Consider the following 18,240-nt stretch of genomic DNA (forward strand, 5'->3'; position numbering starts at 1 on the left):
GTGGCTGCTGCTTCACCACCTGAGGCCACAGGTATGCTACGCCCTCGACCCTTTGCAGTTCGCATGATGGTCAGTTACACTGTAATGTCAATGGGCTCTTAATTGGTCTTTTTATTGGGCTTTTTGTTTATTTTCTTTTAAAGTAATAGGCTTTCTGTCAATGTGTGAAGAAACCATGAAATATCAAGGATATCCAGGCTGTTAACACCAGTGCCCAGAAACTGACTTGATTTCTGGCATTATATATGAGGCAAATTAGGACATGATGGACTCCGATGAACTACAAAGAAACATCTGTCTTGTTTTCATCTGTAAAAATACCTTTTGCTTAAGTAATGCTAATTTTTTACTTTAATAGACATGCACTTCATATACATAAAAGGTGACATGGTAGGATTTACTCACCTCTGGTTCACGTGACCACCACAGTTGGTCCAGTGCAGGGTGGAGTACCTGTCAGTGTGCCAAGTTTGACGAGTCTCACCTGAAAAAAAAAGAAGGGACAACGGCTATGTCGACATGTACAGCACAGAGTAACACTTCACAGGGCACAACTGTGGAGCCCCAAACAGAGGAGCAGACAGGTAGCGTGGCAGAGGTGCAATGGCTTGGGACTAAAAACCCTGAGGCTGTGGGTACAAATGTATCTACTGACAATGGGGGACCTTGGGCGAATCGCTTAACCTGCCTATGCTCCAAAAGGGGTTTATTAAAAAAAAAAAAAAAAACCACGAAGCGTAACATATTATATCTCAAATGTTATAAGCTGCCTTTGAATTCCCCCATTGGAGAAATAACCCATATCTAATCTAATAAAGGTGTCAGACAAGTAACGAAATGGAAATGTAGAACAATAAACGGACCGAAGCAATACACGGACTCTCCGGCCCATCAGTAAGAATCCACTTTAAGGCCTTTCATAACGGGTCCGCACCCCACAACGTCGACAAAGAAAAAAGTCTTTTACCTCGAGTGGCCGAATATTCAACAGGCTGCAGGAGACGCCATGGGATATCCAAATGGCAACAATAAAATAAAAAAAGAAGACGACGAAGAAGTAAGGAAACTTCATAAATCCGTTTGCCAAAGAGACTGCAATAAATGAAAGACGTGATTTTCTTCTGAAAGAAACTTTCGGTTTGATAAAAAGTTTCCACCCTAAAGAATTGCAGGAGTTCCATCAAATGTGGGACCTCTGGAGTGTAAAGCTAAACTCTGCCACCTAGCGGTCATAATGTTCCTCAATTCTCTAGTTTTCTCCCAATTTATCCGTCAGCAGGTTGAACACTCTGCCTTTCATGCCCCCAGCATTCAGCGTCTGTCTTCTGTCTCCTTGGTTTCGTTGCAAAACAAGTAGCGTTGATTGTTCTGCCCCACATTCTGTTATTTGTTGAGCTGGGCTCCCCCTTCATCTTGTCATTTAATAACACACCAGTCAGTCACGTTCCACACTCACAGTGGTGCTATAAAAGTCTATGAAACTCACATAAAGCATGTAGGTCCCATAATAAACATTTGAAAAGAATGTCTACAACGTGTACATTAATCGGCAAACTGATACATTATTTCAAATAATCAACATTCCAGATTTAGGACTTGAACGGGTTGAAAATATTAAACTCAACTTTAACAAACGAATCTGTCCTGGACAAGTTTATATTATGTCACATAATATACTTCTTGTAGATGTGCAAGCATTGAGACATTTGTGGTTAGGGCTTTGTCCTCTAAACCCTGCATTTGTCGATTCAAGTCCTGATAGTGACACTGTGTGACTATGAGCATGTCACTTCACCTGTCTGTGCGGCTTGGTTTTGGGATTGCTGGACATAAGTAATGTAACCAGTAGTAACTAATTGTTGTGCTGGATAAAGGCGTCAGTCGTAAATGTAGAATATTTTGCCTTTTGTCGCGGGTTGCAAGCAAGCATGTAGTTGGAAGCGAATAAATTAACGACCAAATACGTACTTAACTTCAGCCTTGCGTTCATCACAGACTCAATGGCAGATTCTGTAAAATAGTAATAATTACCAGCAAGTCCTTTCGCAAACCTATTGTGTGGAAAAAAATACTACTCTGTTTAAACCCAGATCCGTCTCCTGTCAGCTTCTCTTCACGCTCCATGACTGTACAAGCCCCTGAGTTCCTGTTTCTTGCCCCTCCCATTTCCGCTGAAAATCACATGAACAACCAATATAGTTCACACGCAGAACCACAGACATAGAATTACTAGACAGGGCATGACCAGCAGCATCGTATGTTAATGTCACCACCTGGTGTGCAAACAAAAGCATAGTGTTTGTGAACAATTGGGATGATTTTTGGGAAAGGCCTGGATTTTTCAGAAGAGATGGTCTTCATCCTAACTGGAGGGGATCTTATGTATTATCCCAAAATATGGCAGCAAAACTGCCTGGTTGACTGATTAGAGCACCATCCAGGCCGCAGTCATGTGATCTTAAATCACAGGCTGTTGTTTATCCCACCTGTTACTTTCCTGAAGCTGTTACCCATAATCCTTGTCTTGGGGCATCCAGTAAATTTAGTCTTGATACAAACCTTAAATTAATTGATAACCAAAAAATAAGGTGTATAATTAGACCAAGGGATAAAATAATAGAAATTTATTACAAGTTAAAACAAAAAGTATATCACCAATTCAGAAAGAAGCATACAGTTTTAAATGCTGCTTATTGAACATTCGCTCTCTTGGCACTAAAGCTGTTTTGGTAAATGATATTATATTAAGTACAAAATCTGATCTGTGTCTTCTCACCGAAACCTGGCTTAGTAAATGTGACACTGTCCCCCTAGCTGAGGCATCACCAGATGGCTACTCGTTCCTTCATAAGTCTAGAGATTCAGGTCGAGGAGGGGGCCTTGGAATAATTCATTGTAACAAAATGCAAATCACTTCTAAAAATTTAGGTGACTTTACATCCTTTGAAGCATTCATTTTAAATATTAAAACAGATTCCAACACAATTATAGTGCTAATCTATAGACCACCAGGGCCGTATTCATTGTTCATGTCTGAATTTAACAACCTTTTATCTGACTTGGCTATAAATTATGATCACGTAGTACTGATGGGAGATTTTAATGTACACATTGATGTGGAAACTGACACTTTTAGCAAATGTTTTACTTATTTGTTAAATTCAGTAGGATTTTGTCAGAATGTCAAAGGTCCAACTCATAATCATAACCACACATTAGATTTAATTATAACTTACAAAGTTGAAATTCAAAATTTAATTATTACTCCATTAAATGAAGTTATTTCCGATCACTACTTAATTACATTTGATTTAGTCCTGCCCTTGCCAACACACTCCCAGATTAAAACAAAGACAGTGCGACATCTAGATTGTAATTCTGCTTCAAAATTTATAGATACTTTGAGTAAGTCGAGTGTAATTGTGGAAAACCATTTAGATCAGTTAATATCAAATGTAAACACGGAAAACAATTTAGATGAGCTAACATCACATTATAATGTGACCTTGAGAGATGCTCTGGACACAGTGGCTCCCCTTAAAACAAAAGTGATCAAAGCACATAGAAACTCTCCCTGGTTTAATGAAAACACTTGAGCTCTTAAATTAGAGTGTCGAAAACTGGAGCGCAGATGGAGAACAACAAAGCTACATGTCTTTCAAATTGCATGGACAGAGAGTGTTAATAAATATAAAAAAGCCCTCTTTAAAGCTCGGTCAGAATATTATTCTACATTAATAGACAGCAATAATAAAAATTCTCGGGCACTGTTTAGAACAGTGGCTAAATTAACAAATGGAAATTCAGATCAACAGTGCAAAATACCAACAGACATTAGCAGTACAGACTTTATTAACTTCTTCAATGAGAAAATTAAAAATATAAGATCCCAGATCTCTGCATCACAGTACAAACCAAATACTAGCTTAGCAGACCCTGTCTCACATTGCACTCAGCACTTTAGTAATTTTAATCCTGTAACTGAGCAGGAAGTCTTAACTTTAATTTCTAAAATGAAGCCCACTACTTCTTCCCTAGATCCAGTGCCAACAAAACTAGTAAAAAGTGCAATGGATGTTCTTGCAGCACATATCCTAAACATTATCAATAGTTCAGGAGGCAGCTTGAAGGATGAGGTCTCCAGGACTCTATACAAATACAAATCTTATTATGGGATATATCATCTACTGTTCAATTCTGCTCTGTACTTCTAAAATTTATATTTTTTATTTCTTACTATATTGAGAAATTGTTCTGTGTACTGTACTGTATTGTATTGTATTGACCCCCTTCTTTTGACACCCACTGCACGCCCAATCTACCTGGAAAGGGGTCTCTCTTTGAACGGCCTTTCCCAAGGTTTCTTCCATTTTTCCCTACTAGGTTTTTTTGGGAGTTTTTCCTGTCTTCTTAGAGAGTCAAGGCTGGGGGGCTGTCAAGAGGCAGGGCTTGTTAAAGCCCATTGCGGCACTTCCTGTGTGATTTTGGGCTATACAAAAATAAACTGTATTGTATTGTATTGTATTATTGCATGGCACAGTACCTGATGCACTAAAAGTGTCAGTCATTAAACCATTACTTAAAAAGTCAGACCTTGACCCACATATACTAAATAATTATAGGCCTATTTCAAATTTACCGTTTCTCTCTAAAATACTAGAAAAAGTAGTTGCCAGTCAGCTTCAGACACACCTTATGCATTACAGTTTATTTGAGAAATTCCAGTCTGGTTTTCGCACTGGTCATAGTACAGAAACGGCACTAACACGGGTTGTAAATGACATTCTGATATCCTCTGATGAAGGAAACTCCACTGTAATTATGTTGTTGGACTTAAGTGCAGCATTTGACACCATCGACCATTCTATTTTACTGCACAGGTTAGAAAATGATGTTGGGCTTACAGGCACTGTGCTCGCTTGGTTTAGTTCTTACTTATCAAATCGATTCCAATATGTACAGAAATGTGCTGACAGTACTCCATCATTATACACAGAAGTTCAATATGGTGTCCCGCAGGGCTCAGTACTGGGACCTTTACTGTTTTCACTTTACATGCTTCCACTGGGATCTATCATTAGGAAACATAATGTTAATTTTCACTCGTATGCAGATGACACCCAGTTATACCTTTCATTTAAATCAAATGAAGTTTCTCCAATGTTGTCTTTAATTAGTTGTGTTAGTGAATTAAAGGAGTGGATGAATAAGAACTACTTGTCTTTAAATACAGATAAAACAGATGTTAATTGTTGGAGGGAATGATGCTGATCACAACAATATTTTGTCATCATTTAACTCAGTGGGAATCCCAGTCAATTTTACTGAATCAGCCCGCAATCTAGGAGTTATCTTTGACTCTAGCATGTCATTTAAAGCACATATTACAAAGTTGTCCAAAACATGTTTCTTCCATCTTAAAAATGTTAGGAAATTAAGGCGTTTTTTAAATAAACAGGATTCTGAGAAACTAATTCATGCATTTATCTCTAGTAGGATTGACTACTGCAATGCGGTGTTCACTGGATGTTCTAACTGTTCTTTATACAGCCTCTAGTTAATCCAAAATGCGGCTGCGAGAATTATTACAAGAACAAGAAAATACGAACACATAACTCCAGTTCTTAAATCCTTACACTGGCTCCCGGTTAAGTTTAGGGCAGATTTCAAAATCCTCCTTTTAACATATAAAGCATTAAATGGTCGAGGTCCGGCTTACTTGTCTGAACTTATCATGACTTACAAACCAGAGCGCACATTAAGATCTCAAGATGCCGGTCTGCTTATGATTCCAAGGATTAATAAAATAACAGTGGGAGGTCGAGCTTTTAGTTACAGGGCCCCTAAACTGTGGAATGGTCTGCCTGCTACTATAAGAGATGCCCCCTCGGTCTCAGCTTTTAAATCCCGGCTGAAGACTCACTACTTCAGTTTAGCATATCCTGACTAGAGCTGCTGATTAACTGTACAGACTGCATCTCTGTTGTTAGTCATTGTATACTAACCCTCACTTATTCTGTTTTTCTTCTCGGTACTCAAATGTGGCACTTGGTGCCATGGCCCACCTGCCAAGTTGTTTTGCCTGCCTAAGGAAAAGTCATCCCAGATGGAGGATCGCGGGAATCGGGGGAAAGAGGGGTCCTTTCATCGGATTGGCTGGCCCAGCACTGTTTCAGCCGTGGAATGGCCAAATGGGGGAGGCAGCTTGAAGGATGAGGTCTCCAGGACTCTATACAAATCCAAATCTTATTATGGGATATATCATCTACTGTTAAATTCTGCTCTGTACTTCTAAAATTTATATATATTTTTTTTTTTATTTCTTACTATATTGAGAAATTGTTCTGTTCTGTGTACTGTACTGTACTGTATTGTATTGACCCCCTTCTTTTGACACCCACTGCACGCCCAACCTACCTGGAAAGGGGTCTCTCTTTGAACTGCCTTTCCTGAGGTTTCTTCCATTTTTCCCTACTAGGTTTTTTTTGGGAGTTTTTCCTTGTCTTCTTAGAGAGTCAAGGCTGGGGGGCTGTCAAGAGGCAGGGCCTGTTAAAGCCCATTGCGGCACTTCCTGTGTGATTTTGGGCTATACAAAAATAAACTGTATTGTATTGTATTGTATATTGCAAGTGGAACTGCTGTGAAGTGAAGTAATGGATAAAGATGCCTCATGCATGTGCTGCTTGGGATTGTACAAACCTCTGTACGCTCCAAACCAGATCCTGGGCAGAGAAAGAATTGGTGGCCCCTTCGCCCGCCAATGTCAATATGGTATCTTATGCACAGCAGATGGCCACGTCTGTTGCGGACACTGCATAGCCGCCTCATGCTCATGACACGCTTCTATATGCGCGTGTCCGTAACTTCAAAACCAAGTGGCGGCCCATGATATTCTCATTATGGCAGAAAGTTATAATACTACATATAGCTTACTGCTCCGACTCTAGCGACATTAGTAAATACAGTGTACTAATTAACAAGAAACACAATGTTTTCCGGCCACATTGCCATCAGCTGTGTCGTTATTTTCTCTTTGTTTTATATTCAATATATGTTGGCGTGGCGGCCCCTGAGATTTGATAGCCCTGTGCAGGTGCAGAGTTTACACATGCCTAAGGCCACCCCTGCTTGGGGATTACATTTCATAGGTAAGGCTGAACAATTGTTTTGGTTATATTTGGCCATTAGAAAATCCCTTTTTATAATTTTAACTTTAGCTACGCCAGGCTAAGATTGCAAAGCTATGCATTTATGTGCTCAAGTGAGCCTCCAAAAAACGTTTTGGCTAAAAGTATTTAGTCACTAACTATGTAGATTGTTGTTAGCTGTTAACATTTCTCAAACTCTGAAGGTTTCCCCAAAGAAATCCACCTCAGGAAGCATTGGAAGTTAGGCCTTAGGACAGGATTTTGAGAAAGCTGTCCTATGATGTGTGCCGTGCTAGTTTGGTAACAGATGCTGTACCAGCATCATATGTTCAAAGCTACCACTTGCTCACATTAAAAAACAAAGGAGGTTTGATGATTCCTTCTGAGGGTACAGTCAATGTGGCCAAAGTAGCTGAGTGTGTTATCTGACAGTCGACATTAGAGCAAGTTGTCAGTGGATCTTTGATCAATTAATTTGTTCGGGCTGAGATTGGTTTAGATAATGTGTTTTTTTTCTCAAGGAGCACATTGAGGAAACAGTTTGAAATTGACAACCATCATTTTATGCTCATGTCTTTAGTTGTGTCTGTCTTCCACAAACTAAGGCTGCACCATATTGCCAGACTGAATACTCTCAAATTACAGGATCTGGGCAAGCAAGAGGGAGTGTAAGTCTGGAGGAGATCAGTAAGGTAGGGGGGAGCAAGACTGATGAGTAAATGTTAAGAGCAGTATTTAGTTTTGTATTCAGTAGTGAACAAGGAGCCAGTGAAGTTGAGAGAGAATAGGTGTAATATGGTCAGTGGATTTAGAACAGAAGGTTATTATCCTGGCAGCAGAATTCTGAAGAAGTTGTAAGCGATGGATATGTTTTTATGGGATGCCACATAGAATAGCATTACAGTAATCTATACATGAGGTGACTAGGGCATTAACCAATACTTCAGTACTGTGCTGCGTAAGAACAGGACAAAGTCTAGAAATGTTTCAGAGATGGAAGGCGGCAGTCCGAGAAATGTTACTTATATGGGAGGATTTCATAATAATAATTATTATTATTATTTAATAATTGCCATTATTAGTGTATAAATGGATATAAACAATTGCATTTAAATGGTTTGGCAAAATCTGTTATATGTAAACGATACTGTTTTAAATGTTGTTGGTATTTTCATTAGAAAAAACGGTTTCCACGTCTACCTGTATTAGTTTAAGTGGCACTTTGGCCACTTACAATATGGCGGATGTGCTGACGTATCATGTCGACTGGGCAACACAGTGAATGCAGAGTTTATCTATATATGTCTATATAGCGCAGAACCGCTATATTTCATACACAAAGTTGCGAAAGGGTGCGAACGCATAACCAGTATGTTTCGTACGAGAAAACGACATGGTACACACATACAACCAATAGAGTTCAAGCGCAAAACCGATATGTTACCCACGTGAAACCAGTATAAGATGCGCATGAAACCAATATCCACGTTGCAGGACGGACTGCAAGAGAATCGTTAAGACAGCTAAGTTAAGGAACATTCTGGCCACACGGATCAAAGAAGGATCCTACAGCAACTTAGTAAAAGGGCAATTCCACGGCGTGGGACGGACCGCAGCACATTGCTCCACATCTGCTAAGTAAAGGGACGTTCATGCCAGGGATCAAAGGGAGGATCTTGGGGCGACTTGGCTGAAAGACAGTATTCACAGCGCAAATCCGAGTGCAGCATCTCCATGGCATCTTTTAAATCAACTCCGTCTACTGACAGGTTGAAGCACAGTAAGGGCCATTCTTGCTCTGCTTTCCAATATAGACTGGCATTTCTTGTGGCCGTAAACAACGAGAAAATCAGTTCACACAGGACCGAATTGGGATCCGATTGTCTTAAGCATTTCAGCTTTATTCACTTTGCCTCTCCTGAATCGCCTGAAATCTGCAGTCTTTTGGTGTAGCGAGCTACACAAGCACTCGGTTCAACTTATACAGCCCAAACTCCACTGTTGCAGACATGGAGAGGGCATACAAAACCGATGCTGCTTCTGTGGCCAATTCAAGAAACATGCGCTATTCCGACGCCTCAGCAAAAAGTTCCGTAACCAAAGCTCGGTCGTTGGCTGAAGCTTAACGTGCATCCTTTGCAATGAAAGAGCTTCCCATTAAAAAAGAACAAGGAAGAATGGAGGCAGAGAGACTTGCACTGGAGGCAGCACTAGAGGCTCTTCAGTCCAAAAAAGAAGCTGCTGCCGCAGTAGCTGAAGCTGAAATATTAGCAGCTGCGACAGATCTACTAAATCATAAGATCCGCAGCAGCCGAAGCTCATCTCAAGCTAAGGGAAGGACGGCAGAGTATGTAACTCTTGACACTGACACCTCTCAGCCTAACTCACCTATACACAAAGAAATGGAAACATCACCTGCGGCACAACAGGACGTCATGCTGAGGAGTCCTTCACGCATCTCAGGTGACCACCCATTTTCTACAAAGGTGCAGGCAGGAGAAAGTGAAGATGTCTAAAGAGTGTCATCACAGTCAGCACATGCTATTTACCCAAGACTGCCCCACCAAGCAGGACTACCTGATCATCACATCAAGACCCCTCTAGAAAGATTTTAACTTCAAGGAACACATCACTTAAACATTCTTTTTAATATTGTATCCTTTCTTTTTGCCTCTCACTGACAAAGACCAAAAGGGACAAATGAGGTAATAATTTACATTTCATATTTTACTAACTCTCACCAATTTTAAAAGACAGCATAGCTATAATGCAGTATTACATATAATTAAAAAAAAATCTTGTTACTGACAAATAACATCTTATAAATGTATAATACTAATTCTTCGCATTTTCAATGAATGGTTTAGGAAATGTTTAACAATAATTAGCATATGGAATTAATTTATAACCAGAATTCAGGAACATTATGAGCGCTAAGTGGCAGTGTTCAGCTTTACACTCCTGGGGCCTCATGTATAAACGGTGCGTACACACAAAAATTTTGCTTAAGAATATTTCCACATTCAAATCGTGATGTATAAAATCTAAACTTGGAGTAAAGCCACGCACATTTCCACGGTAGCTCATACCCTGTCATATGCAAGTTCTCTGCTCGGTTTTGCAGACTGGCGGCATCCAGCGTCAAAGCAGTGCTACTGTTCCTGTGTGGTTATCCTTTCTTTTTCAGATCCACATCCCTGACGCGGCTTTATAAATACATTAATCCCTTGCTATATTGCGCTTCGACTTTCGCGGCTTCACTCTATCGAGGATTTTATATGTAAGCATATCTAAATATATAACGCGGATTTTTCACTGCTTCGCGGGTTTCTGCGGACAATTGGTCTTTTTACTTCTGGTACATGCTTCCTCAGTTGGTTTGCCCAGTTGATTTCATACAAGGGACGCTATTGGCGGATGACTGAGAAGCTACCTAATCAGAGCACACAGTTAAGTTCCTGTGTGCTGATTGGCTCAGCGACAGAGTGCTGCATTAACCAGGAAGTCTCATCTCACTTATTCAGCATTAACGTGCTCCTGCAAAACAAGTTGCAAGTGGACGTGATAAGGCAGTAGTCTGGATGGAATCTGCTTTAGGGATTTGGATTGAAGAGTGCTGGAAGAAGAACAATGGCGGTGCTACACAGTTGCCTGAAGAGGCTCCTTTATAAGAGCTGTAACGCTATCCTTTGTTGTGCAGTAAAATTAAACTCATCGTTATCGGACAAGTCGTCGTATCATTGTTGGCGAGTAACCATAATTATCTACGTACAGTACTTATTACATGTACATAGTTTAGTGTCACTGTACACACATTTTACTGTATACAATTATTCTTGCATTGTACGTATTTATTGCTGGTGGCCTGTCTGTCGTAATGGCTGGAACATATGTGATATCGGAGACGCTCGATATGTTTAAAATAATATTTAGTTTTTACTGTATATAAACTGTGTTTACATACATAATTTCAACGAATCTTACCTAATATCTAAGAGAATACAAAGGGTTTATGCTGTATAATTGTGCGGGAAATGTTTATAATAGTGTGGGAGAGTTTATAAGGGCTTAAAATATATAAAAAGAACCATACGAACATATGGTTTCTACTTCGCGGATTTTCACCTTTCGCAGGGGGTTCTGGAACGCAACCCCCGTGATGGAGGAGGGATTACTGTACACTGAAATTAACCACATATTGTTTATTAGTTTAATGCATCTGATTATAATTAACCTGTAACAATATAACGGTCCACAGAATGGTCAAACTATTCCAAATACCTTAACTGCTTTAGCGTTGTTATTTACATCACTGTATCTGAGTGTGAATCACAGCTGTACAGCAGGTGATCGGAAAGAGAATTATCGGTACAACATCAAGCACATGCTGCCTCGGCCATGCTGTCTATTGAACTGCTCTCATATGACAAACGCTTCAGAGCCTTTCCTGTATTGACCTCACGGTTCAGAAACAGTTTCATCCCAAGAACTATAAACACACTCAATCAGTCCATCAAGTACTCCTTGTAGAATTGTTTGTACTTATTAGTACAATCACCTCACTGTAAACTTGCACTACAGTTACAATATTGCACAACCTGAGCCACTTTATAAAGCACGTATTTACATATGATGACGATATCATTTTTGAGATGAAATGCAGCAAAATATGTTTATTATACAGACTTAACTTTAACTACACAGTGCCGCAGCGCTAATGAGCCGCTGGCGCTCCGTTCACAGATTGTTCCTGCCTTGCGCTGTATTCTTGCTGGTGCTGATGCGACACTGGAAGGATAGATGGATAGAATAATTAAACATGTACTACAAAGATATTTCGATGTTCCTTAAAAGTTTTGAAGAATCTGCATTCTAAGCTTACAGATGGCTTAACGTCTATTACAGAGCTGATTGTGTGACGATTGGGTATTTGGAGAAAGAAAAGGAAGGACAGGAATTGGAGGATTAGTACATTTGAAAGAGACAGTACTGTTACAATAAAGTATTTCATCGAAGGTAGCACACGGCGCAGCAAGCATCTTACGTGAGACATGAATAATCACTGCGCCACCGTGTTCCCATGTTTAATAACATGCATAAACTCCTATCATCATGAAAATGGTATCACGGACTGTATACATCTCAGTATTTTAATTATTCAGAGAGCTGTAATATCACATATTTAACGGATTCTGTGTCCTGTCAGAGGAAGAGAAAGCCTGGAAGAACGTAATGATTCACACACAGAGCACATAGAAGATCAAATACAAAACAAAGCATTTAACGTGCTACTTTAGTTACAATGGGACTGAGAAACTACTAAATTAAACGATTTTAAGATTAAATTTATGATGTTCTACTTTAATGACAAAATAAAACTGATTAAAGTGGAAATTTAGAGATTAAAGTTGACATTTCAGGTGGCACGGTGGCGCAGTGGGTAGCGCTGCTGCCTCGCAGTTAGGAGGCCAGGGTTTGCTTCCCGGGTCCTCCTTATGTGGAGATTGCATATTCTCCCCGTGTCTGCATGGGTTTCCTCCGGGTACTCCGGTTTCGTCCCACAGTCCAAAGACATGCAGGTTAGGTGCATTGGCGATCCTAAATTGTCCCTAGTGTGTGCTTGGTGTGTGAGTGTGCCCTGTGGTGGGCTGGCGCCCTGCCCGGGGTTTGTTTCCTGCCTTGCTCCCTGTGTTGGCTGGGATTGGCTCTACAAGACCCCCCCGCGAGCCTGTAGTTAGGATATAGTGGGTTGGATAATGGATGGATGGATGGAAGTTGACATTCCCTCTGTGCTGAGGGTGTCTTGTGGTAGAAGGCTGAAAGACCCTAGGAGGCCGGGGTGCACAATTGATATGTTGTATTGGTGGAAACATCACTCAGTGGTCATTATTAATGTCATGCCAACAAAGACGACATCGCCAACCCTATTCAAGGCAAGTGCTGTGCTGAATTATTAGGAACTGTAATGTCAAATCCTTTTAAACAAACTGAAACAAGAACTGCATTTGGTAAGAAGTCAACTACAAAGAAAAAAAAGACATTTCTGGCCAACTAGGTCGTATTTTTATTTTATACATCTGACTAAGATGAAAGGCCAGGAGAATTTGGGAAAGCTTGGTTTTCTCTGAATTGTCCAACCTGCAGCTCCAAGTGCATAGGGTCTTTATGTTGAATGTACAAGTCAGAAAGGCATATTTATCATCTGTTAGATTAAACACAGCAGGAGACTTTAGGAAGAAATGTTCCACATTTTTAACCCAAAAAACTTTTGAACAAATACAAAAAAAAAGTGATTTAGTGAGTGAGTTACATGTTCAGCAATTGAGAAACTTCACTGTCAATTTGGCAAAAATCATTTTCAAGTCCAAACATTTCCCATTTTGTTTGCCACAACACAGACCTGATATGAATTTTTGATGACCCCTCATTTAAAATGTGATACCTTACACGACTTCATTACCAGAAAGTGAAATTAATGGCAGTACTCTCATACTTTGTACACCATTACTGTCGGCTCTGATCACCTACGTTAACTAGCAAATATTTTTCACACAGCTTAATGCCCCCCACAAGACCCCACTCACGATGCCGCTATGCCCAATATTAGTGATGAGGTGTTATGTATGGAAGCAGAGTAAAGGTGACAAATTAGGCCACCATAAATGAATTGTTCAGTAGACAACCTCTCCCTGACATATCTGGATAAAAAAAAGACACATATGTCAGGATGCTATTCATAGACTTTAGCTCCGCCTTCAACACAATAATCCTTCAAAAGCTGGTTGTAAAACTGAGCAGGTTGGGCTGGAACACCACCCTCTGCAATTGGATCCTGGACTTCTTGACAGAGAGGCCCCAGTCAGTTTGGATGGGCTGCAACACTTCCAGCATCATCACACTGAGCACTGGAGAGCCGCAGGGCTGCGTGCTTAGTCCACTGCTCTTCATCCTGCTAACTCACGACTGCACAGCCACGCACAACACCAACCACATCATCAAGTCTGCGGATGATACGACAGTGCCGGGACTGATAAGCTGGGATGATGAAACAGCATACACAAATGAGGTGAAACGGCTGTCCGCATGGTGTAAAGACAACAATCTCTCAATGTCCACAAGACAAAACAGATAATTGTGGACGTCAGAAAATCACATCCTGCCCACATCCTACTCAGCATCAACGGATTAGATGTGGGGACTGTTAGGAGTACCAAGTTCCTCGGTGTGCACATAAACTGAGGAACTGACGTGGATGCATAACACCTCATCACTAATCAAGAAAGCCCAGCAGAGACTACACTTCCTGAAGCGGCTGAAACGAGCAAGTCTTCCCCCTTCCATCCTCACTATGTTCTACAGAGGCACCGTTGACAGTGTTCTGACCAGCTGCATCACTGTCTGGTATGGCAACTGTAAGAGCCATTTTTCTAGTTATATAAGATCCATAAATATTTTACTAGATGACAATGCGTAATCTATGGGACGTTCCTATAACCCCCATAAGTTGAGTGAAATTGATATATTCTAGCTATTTCTATCTGCTCTGACTAAATAATATTCTCAGTTAGTGACCAGCCTTGCCATGTGTAAGGTGTAGAAGGCATATGGACTTATACTTAGGCAGGTTTTAAACTTTAGTGCAGCCACCGAAGACTGAAAACTTGAAAATTGCCTTTGATTAAAAAGAAAGTAACCTGTGTGTTCTAAGCCTGAAACCGGACTTCGACGAAAGAAAGCAAAGACAACTTGAAAAGACCTGACAGGTACTTTTAATCTTTGTCTTTGATCGCAGGAGGACATTTGAGAATTGCTAGCGCTCCTCGCGAGACTGTATAAATTATAAAGTAGCTTAAGTACTGTACCTTGTGGGATCATCATGGCGTCTGAACATGGAAGCCAAAGGAAATATTAAACGGCAAATGAACATCTGCATGGTTTTAGCAGAAATCGCGACGATTATGACATCAACAAAGGACCATCTCCAAGATGACAGAAGCCGTTCAATTCATTGACAACTAAACTTCAGTCAGAAATGGATTACAAATACAAACAATTATCCGATACAATGAATAACAATGACTAACAAAGGATTTATAACAAAATGAATTTAACTGCGAAAATGTAGACCTAATTATCAAAAATCAGTTCCTCAATCCGAGAATGGAATATATAAAAGGTTAAGCGACAAACTTTTATCCATCTAGAGCAACGAAGATACACAGAAAATGTTACAAATGGAAACCATAATACATTATCGGGATGTACAATGGGTTTTGGAAGAATGCAAAAATAAAAGCCACAACCAGCAACTTGACTTTTCAGGTAAACAATTCAAGGATTACAGAACGAGAGATGACATTTCCCCTGCAGTCTCTGCAAAAGCTAAAAGTCGCACAAGTTCAGCGGCTACTTCAATTAGTGCCATCAGATCCTAAGAGGCAGCACATGCTGTGCTGTTGCCTAAAGCAGAGAACCAAAGAAGGCAACAGGCTCTAGTTACAAAAAAAGCACAGCGGGAAGCTGAAGAAATACAGTTAAAGGCTAAAAGAGATCAATTGGCATTGGAAGCAGCTATCGCAGAATCTGATGCAAAACTGAGAGCTTTTAAAGGACGCAATCGAAGTTCAGATAAACCAAATTCTAATAATGTTCTCGGAAACCAGATGTGAGAAGAGCAAAACCACAAGAAGCAAGTATTTGTGACTTTCCACGTAACAATGAAAGTAAAAACAATCCTCAGCAAATCGCTTTATAATCAGCAAAATAAAGCACCAAAATCTCTTCAACAACCGCTTTATGATCAGCGTTACGATCAACAGAAAGAACAGCATTATAAGACTCAAGTGCCTTATGTGCCATACAGAAAGACCCCATTTATTTGCTGGCAATCCCTTGAAATATGTGGATTTTATTGGAGCATTTGACCAAGCTACAGATGAGGCAATAGGGAATCCACGAGATAAATTGGACTTATTGGCACAGTTTACTAAAGGTTCACCTCAGGATTTTATTAAAAATTGTAAATATTTGTCACCGTTAGAAGACTACCAAAAAGCCAGAATGAAGCTCAAAAGTCTTTATGGAAACCAGCTACGGAAAGCAGATGCATATATGAGAAAAGCTAAAGGATGGCCGCAAATAAAGTTGAACGATGGAGAAGGTCTGAGCGATTATGTGAACCTTCTTGGCGGATGTACAAACATTATGCCCAACTTACAAAGTGGACAAAAATTTGAAAGTAATGATAATATTCGTACTAAAGTCTCCAAACTTCTTCAAGACCTACTAGCACCGTGGCAATACAAGGTTCGGAGTATTGAAAGTAAGGAGAGCAGGCGAGCCCTTCTCGCTGATCCAGTGAACTTTCTGGATGAACAAACAACATCAGCTTTGAATCCTGTGTACAGTTCATCTCTACAAACCCATACTTTCAAGAAAGAAAAGGACAAGACTGATCAAGAGGAGTATCCATTGAAAGGCGTCCGGAGAGAAAGCAGTTTTGCTACAAATTTTTCTGCAGCTGATGAAAAAAGGGATACAGACACCTCAGTAAAAAAGGCAGAGACGGCTTGACGTACAAGTAGTAAGCTCTGTCTTTTTTGCAATGAAAATGAATAAGGAAAAAGCAACCAACGATAAAGCCACACCTCCTAAAGAGGAGAATGCCAAGTCGGAAGAGAAGAACATTTCTTCAGCCCATATTTCTGTGGAACCACAAAAGACTTGTACTGATACCGGGGCCGGTAAACAGTGCATCTTAGCTGTGACTCCAGTCGAAGTTAAGACTGAAATGAGTGAAAACTGGAGAAATATATGCTCTAAAAGACTGGCAGCTCAGCTACATTTTGCACAAAAAGTTTGCAAGAGCATTTAAATCTTTCTGGAAGAAAGTCTCACATCTACATCAGCACTGTAGAAAGAGTCAAAGTAGATAAGACAGAAATTAGTGAAGTGTACAGTCTTAACAGAGTTACAAGTCTGTGGGATAGAGGAAAATACATTTTTTGATTTACCAGAAGTGTTCACACTGAACTCTGTACCAGTGAAAAGGGAGAGCATCCCTACACAAGAAGATTTCAAGAAATTGTCTTATCTAAAAGACGTGCATCTACCCCAGATAAATGCTGACCAAAGCAATAATATTGTAATTACACTTCTATTATTAATATTATTGTTATTAGGTACAAATGCCGTAAAGTCATGGAGCCATGGCAAATCATACATAATGAAGATGAAAGACTTCATGCTGTGAAAACATTCCGTGGGTGGATTGTTAATGGATTGATAAAGGACTCAGACAAAGAAAGACTGCAAAGATGTTCAGTCAATCATGTGACAATAATGGAGGCAGAACAAATGTTACTCCAGGAATATAATATAGACTTTCCAGAGCGCAGTTGTGACGAGAAGGATGAAATGTAACAGGAGGACATTAATGTCATGCGCACAGCTTCGGATACTGCAAGGCTAGTGGATGGACACAATTGTATTAATCTGCCTTTTAAAGATGAGACACAAAGTGCCAAACAATAGATGTGTTGCAGAACAACGTGCTATTGGACTTAAAAGGAAACTTACAAAGTTTCCAACATTCCATGAGGATTACAAAATTTTCATGAAAGACGTTTTAGATAAAGGATATGCCATCAAGGTACCCACAGAACAGATGACCCTTGAAAAAGAGAGTATGTGGTACATACTTCACCATGGAGTATATCACCCAAACAAAAATAAGATCAGAGTGGTTTTTGACTGTACAGCCACTTGCCAAGGCTTTTCCCTAAATGAACAGTTGCTGAAAGGTCCCAATTTAACTAATAGACTCATTGGAGTTCTTACAAGATTCAGAGAAGAGCCAATTGCTCTCATGGCAGACATTAAATCAATGTTTTATTAAGTGAAAGTTCCAGAAGAAGACACAGATCTTCTTTGTTTCTATTGGTGGCCTGAAGGTAATCTAAACAATGGACTTGAGGAATACAAAATGACAGTGCATCTTTTTGGTGCTACTTCATCACCAAGTTGTGCCTCTTATGCCTTAAGAAGAACAGCAGAGGATGCAAGAGGCACAGCTCCAGAGGAAGCAGTTAAC

General features: G+C 40.0%; 2 protein-coding genes across 2 annotated transcripts in view; one reads left to right on the plus strand and one right to left on the minus strand.

Moving 5' to 3' along the window:
* Positions 1–18,240, minus strand: part of LOC114668567 (zinc finger protein 883-like) — a 249,222-nt gene that overhangs the window by 215,610 nt on the left and 15,372 nt on the right. The window contains 1 exon segment of the mRNA XM_051925295.1: positions 406–484. Within this exon segment, the coding sequence (XP_051781255.1) occupies positions 406–484 (79 nt within the window).
* LOC114669265 (zinc finger protein 721-like) overlaps positions 1–18,240 on the plus strand; it is a 235,882-nt gene that overhangs the window by 151,284 nt on the left and 66,358 nt on the right.

The sequence above is a fragment of the Erpetoichthys calabaricus genome, chromosome 1 (assembly GCF_900747795.2).
Source record: "Erpetoichthys calabaricus chromosome 1, fErpCal1.3, whole genome shotgun sequence".
In the NCBI taxonomy this organism is placed as follows: Eukaryota; Metazoa; Chordata; class Cladistia; order Polypteriformes; family Polypteridae; genus Erpetoichthys; species Erpetoichthys calabaricus.